The sequence below is a fragment of the Lutra lutra genome, chromosome 12, assembly GCF_902655055.1.
Source record: "Lutra lutra chromosome 12, mLutLut1.2, whole genome shotgun sequence".
Taxonomy (NCBI): domain Eukaryota; kingdom Metazoa; phylum Chordata; class Mammalia; order Carnivora; family Mustelidae; genus Lutra; species Lutra lutra.
Window position 1 is genome coordinate 75,901,662 of NC_062289.1, and position 6,000 is coordinate 75,907,661.

Below are 6,000 nucleotides of genomic sequence, written 5' to 3' on the forward strand. Positions count from 1 at the left end.
AGCACTCTGATAATCCCCTCCTGAAGCACAGATCACAGGGCATGGATGCTAGTGGTTTTCTTCTGATCTCTGTTGCTAGGTTGTCATTGCTAGGGCAAGGACCTCATCGTATGACCCTGTGTCTCCTGCACTCTACATGGGGTTGCTGCCTGCATAGAAAGTACTCTGTAAATGTTAAATGAATGAATGAGTTAATGTCTCTTCCAGAAGATTCTCTCCTTCTATCTCCTTTCCAACCATTACACTGCCAACTGCATCTCTGGTACCATGGACTCTACTTGCTGATGGTAATAGTGAGGTGCAAATATTTACAGTATCAGACATTGGGAAGAAAGGGCACCTGCAACAGGTGAAAAAAAATTCTCACCTGCCACAGGTAGCATATAGTTACCTGGGGCTACTCATATCCCAACTCCAACTCCTCCTACATTGGCCTAAATTAGCCAGTTATTTATGCCAACATCTGCTTCACACCAGCTTCAAGGACTCACTCTCTTGGTGCCTACTAATAGGGGCAACTTGCATTTTTGGAACACAGAGAAGAAAACAGAGGAACATTACTTGAACATCTACTATGTGCCAGCTGTTTTACAAGGAAGTGTTATGCAATTGTTGCTACCATCCTTCCAGACGGAGACAATTCTGTACCCCTGCCCCCATTCTGCAGATGGTAAAACGGAAGCTCAGAGAAGAGAGTTCTGCTGAAGGTCACACATTCATAACCAGGGGAGCTGGACCTGGACCCCGGTTTTCAAAGCCGCAGTATTTCTTTTCCAGAACGCTATAAATCTAATACCAGTGCCCAGCTCAAATTCCCCAGAACAACAGCCTTGCCCTGGCCTCTTTGGCGTTTTGCAGTTCGGCTCCATGAAGGAAACTACAGCCTGGTAGGAAAAAGGGCAGCCGGACTCTGCATTCTGAAACTGCCTTTCGTGGAGCATTCTCCTGGCCTTCTTATCACCTTTCTTTACTCTTTTTCACAGCATGTCAAGTGTCATCAATAATTTCCCTCTGAGAAATAGAAATCAATTGTAGGAAGCAGAAAGGGGCATGGGTAGAGATGGAAGTGATGCCATCTTTAGACCTCTACTCTGCTGACCTTTGGCATTGCCCTCACTTGCTGGTTGCAAAGGTCAGAATTGGCCCCTTCTGCCCTAAGCCACCAGCTACAGCTTTGAGCGCCCCTAGTGGAGGTCTGCAGCACGCCCCGTGGACCAAACAGGAGGACGGGTAAATTGAGCCCTTTTGAATAGCTTTTTGAATAGCAGGAATATACTTGTGAGCAAAACCACAAAACAAGCCACTCTAATCAGGAAACATCCTCTTGCCTTGGAAGAGGGAGGAAGGAATATAACATTATTTTCCTAATGTCTAACTAAGCCTTGTGAACACAAGAAGAATCCTTCAAGCTTAGATAAGGTGGCCCCTGGCAGGAGCAACCAGAACTCCATGGAAAAGAATGGCAATCCATAATGAAAATAGTTGTTAAGTGAATTTAACAACAACGCACATTAGAGACTAGAGGAGGCAGCAAATCTGAGTCTTATTGAGCAATATTGAATTTCCTTTATTAATTCGAGAGAAAAAGAAAAGAAATGACACTCAGGCTCTGCAGTCTTAGCACGTAGCTACAATTATTCCCCATGTGCATATCTTAGACAATAAGAAGCCTCTTCAAAAACAAGTTATACTTTATACTTATTCATGCCTTACAGCAAAATGGCCCAGAGAATCATGTGACCTGCATAAGAATGTAGCAACAAGTCCCTTTCAAGTATTTACAAATCGCAGGCAAGCAGGACTAGCTTGCAACACTGTATTAGATGTACCTCTCTCCTGACATTAGTGGAAGTTGGGCTCCAGGTTAAAAATAGAATTTATTGTGAAAGGTCAATTGTTTCCAAATGCACCATGAGAATTGGCAGTGCTTGTTGGCTATTCTCACTCCTTCCTTACCACTCAGAGAGTCTTGAAGTCAGAAGCACACGGTTATTAATGAGCTTTCTGAAGGAGTACATCAGTTGAATTTAATTTGGCAGTGACCTGAAGCTAATTAAAAATATATGTTGCTAGTTGTAGTGTCGAACAGTTGGAAAAATAATATGAAATGTCTTAAAAATTAACACACACATATTTTGCGTTTGAAGCCAGTGAAGGAAGCAGGATATGAAATCCTTGTCTTGGATGACGATTCAGTATGTGCCATTAAGACATTTTTCCTGGAGGGCAGTGTATTGGAGAGTGGGGTCCTCAAAGGTAGAATCACTTTAGAAAAGCCAGCAAGATGCTGAGTAACTTTGGATTCTTTCTGTGTGTTTGTCACAACACAGATTCAAAGGATGAGGGAGAGCGATGTGGACTCTGTTCAAGGCCACCAAGCCATTGTTGGAAAGACAGCTAATTAAGAAAGGGCATGCTGTGGTGGAAAGGATTTATGTAAACCAGTTCTCTTCCCCCATCTTTCCCAGAGAAACTGTCCAGACCTGGTGTAAATTGTGAATATTATTGCTTCATAAAAGGGGGGGTTCTTTAATGATATGCTTTGTTAAACAAAAGGTGATGAATTATTTCCTTTGCTTTGCACTCCGGGGCTCCACAGTTAAAGAGAAGGGGGTGGGGGATAAAATGCCTGATTTATGCTGAGGAGGGCACTCCAGGCCATGGGGAAGAGTTGGAGGGAAAGGGACCCAGAGCTGGGGCCCACGGAGCTAAGAGCTGTCCGCGGCCTTTGGTGCTGAAGCAGGTGTGAGTTCCAGGGGTCCAGAACTCCCTAGGGAGAAAGGGTACCGCCTGTGCTCCAGCCAGAGGTAAAGACAGTGCAAACAGACATCGAGGCTCCAGATGGGGAGGGTGTGCGCCCTCCGACTGTCTTCAGACTGGGCAGACCCTGCAGCTGCCTGCTTATTTACCACGTGAGGAGCGCGTTTCTGGTAGCGGGAGTTGGACCTTTCAGAGAAGGCTAGGTTGAGTGGTTACCAATGCTATCCTCCACTTTGGGGTCTCCTAGTGACTGATTAAATCCTCCAAAGCTCTTGGTTTTAGCTCTGGATTAATGACGCGCCCAACCCCCAACACACAACTTTTCCTGGGGGACCTCAGCGGGGTGGAGAAGAGGGTGTGGCTCCGGGTCTGGGAAGGAGGAGCAACTACCCTTCGCTAAACTTGGGACCCCCTTTCCAAACCCGCAAGCACGTGGTGGATGAAACTAGCACCCCTACCTCCCCAATTCATAATAGTGCTGAGACACTAGGCTGTCCGGGGCGAGTGGGAGGAAAAGTGTCCGCTCGGGTTCCCGACGGTGACCTGACATCTTCTCTCCCTCCCCCGCCAAGTTCTGAGAACCCTAAGGCCCCCCGACTGGCCTCCAAACTAAAGCCACACCCAAGTCCGGCATCCAGACACCTGGTTGGGATCAGTCCAGGGACCCGGTCCTACAGGACAGCCTGAACCAAAAGAAGGCAAGGGGTCCTAGAGTGGGAGGGCGCGGCACTACGAAGCCCCCAGACGCACAGTTCAAGTCTAGTCCTCAGTTAAAGGGCAGGTCAGCTGCCCCCCTTCTCGTCCTCTCCCTGAAAGGGTGAGAATTATCTGGCACCCAGCCCCGGGTGCGGTTGCAGAGAGCTCTGGGTATCTGAGGTTTGGAGGCGACCCCACTGCAAGGAGATTCCCTGGGGCTGCAAAGGGGAGTCAGCCCCACAGCCGGGCACACTGAAAGGGAGCCCGCAGCCGAAGCAAGGAAGCGCCGGAGTCCTTCAGACACATCCCCGCCTCCACACTCCCATCAGACCGGGCCGAGGGGACGCGGTTCCCAGCCCCGAATTTGGGCGACCGCCCCCGCTTTCCAACCCGGCGGGCGGTGCTCCAGAAGCCCAGGTCAGCCGCGACCCCCTGCTGCCCCGCATTCGCCGCAACTTTGCCCCTTCCCCCGCCCCGCCCCTCCAGGCGCTTACCTCCTGCCAGAGCTGCCGCGGGGCTCCCCAGGAGCAGGGCGAGGAGCAGCGAGGTCCCGCCGAGTCCCGCGGCGGGCGGCCGGGCCGCGGGCATCGTGGCTGCGGGGGGCTCGGGGCCGCGGGCTGCGGGCAGGCGGACGGCGCGGGAGCCGGGAAGCTGGGAGGCGGCGAGCGCGCAGGGCAGGCGGGGCGAGGGAGGGGACCGGGGGCCGGGGCAGCCGCCGGAGCCCCCCGGGCGGACGCGCGCTCAGCGCCGCGATCGCTCTGGCCGAGCTGCGCCGGGCGCGGGCGGGCGAGTGAGGAGGAGCCGGCGAGCGAGCGAGAGAGCGAGCTAGCGGGGAGCGAGCGGGAGGAGGGAGGGGGCTGGGGCCGAGTCTGTGCCGAGCAAGTGCGACGAGGGAGGGAGGGGGCGGGAGGGCCGCAGGGAGAGGGGCCGCCGCGTCCCAGGGCCAACCTCCTTCTCCAGCCGCGGCCCGTGTGCCCCTCGAAGTTTAACGCCAATTCCCCTGGCGTCCTGTGGGCCGAGCGTTTCCTCCCGGCGGATGCTCACGGCAGTCCGGTGCTGGCCAGGCGAGGCCGTAGAGCTTCCTGACCATTTTCCAGACCGGGAGGTGGAGGCCTCAAAACCCAGCGCAGCTTTCAGTCTTCGAGCAGTTTAAGAGCTTTCCATCGCTCGGCCTCCAGGAGAGATCCCAGTCCCAGTTCTCTCAGTTGTATGGCAGCCCTCCCAGGGCCCTTTGGGCCCCAACCAGCCGTCTGCCCTGACAGTATCCTCTGTTTCCAAAGTGAGTCCTGTAACCTAGAAAGTCTTCAACTCTGGGGATTCGATGAGAGCTGTCAATCTCCCTAGAACAATACAAATGGCCATGAAATTGTGCATCCAATACATGGTGGGGGGCGGGGTGTTCCAGGCCTGTGAGGCCCAACTAGGGACTATAAATTAAAATTTATCTATGTTCTAATCAGAGTTTCATCTTTCGCATCCCCGTTGTCACCGGGGCGCCAGAGCTAGCCAAGCCTTCCTCTGAGCTCAGCCCCTTAGCTCTGCTGTATTTGCGCCCTTCCCCCATCTGAGTTCAAGACCCACCCTCCATGTTGTGCTCTTGCCCAGCCCTGATTTCCAGCATCTTGTATTTTCTCCACAAATGGAGGTGGTGAGGGACAGTAGATGCGGGAGACAGGCAGATGCCTGGGAACAGCCATGGCCAAGGGCTACATGAGGGACAGGCTTGTAAGCACTCCCAGAGACTCAGACGGACTGTGTGGGCTACCTTTGCAGAACTGCCAGCTTCCCAGGCCTGTCACCCCAATTTAGAAGCCCTCCCTCGCCCTCCCCCTATTCCACCTTGCCACACTATCTCCACATTGCAGCCTGAGCAGGCAGAGGGAGCAGATGGAGAGAAGGTTGCAGACAGCACGGGAGGAATATGTCTTTAGCTGAGTGGTGGAGCTGGGAGTCCCTACAAAGAATGGGTGGGGGAGGTGAGCGCAGGGTGGAAGAGGACTGGAGGGGAAAGGGAGCACTATGGCCTAGGGGATCAAAAGACCCCTACACCCAAAGCTTTCCCATTCATTCACGCATTCAGTGTTTTTTTTATTGGGCACTCACTACAGATACACAGACAAAGAGTCCCTAGGAAAACCCATTCCTTGCCTGCAAGAAGTTTCCATTCCTGCTATTTACCTGGTGGTTTTTATAAAGAGGGATGCTGAGACGGGGGTGCAGAACACCTGATTTCTCCATTGGGGAAGATGAAGCCTCCCATTGTTTTGCTGTATTAGCCCAAAAGCTCTGTAGGGGGTGACCTTGCCCCGGTCTCATCCATCACCATCAACTTAGGGCCTGCACAGTACTGGTGTGCAGTAGGCACATGGACATTCTTGTGGAATGGAACATAGACAAGCAAAAAAAACTGAAGAAAACAGAAAGGGAGAAGGTGAGTGAAAGAAAAACAAAGTGACAGGCCAGTTCCTCACTTGGCAGCAAGGAAACAGGTGCTTGCAAGCATCTCCTGTTTGCCAGGGGCTCTTACCACACTGTACGTAGCAG

At 52.6% G+C, this 6,000-nt stretch overlaps 1 protein-coding gene across 4 annotated transcripts in view; it reads right to left on the bottom strand.

The window, feature by feature from the left end:
* SEZ6L (seizure related 6 homolog like) overlaps positions 1-4,084 on the bottom strand; it is a 188,310-nt gene extending 184,226 nt beyond the window's left edge. For all 4 annotated transcript variants that reach the window (XM_047698472.1, XM_047698471.1, XM_047698470.1 and 1 more), the window contains exon 1: positions 3,951-4,084. In XM_047698472.1, the coding sequence (XP_047554428.1) occupies positions 3,951-4,044 (94 nt within the window). In that variant the 5' untranslated portion in view covers positions 4,045-4,084. The remainder of the gene's footprint in view (positions 1-3,950) is intronic.
* Positions 4,085-6,000: the final 1,916 nt, after the last annotated feature.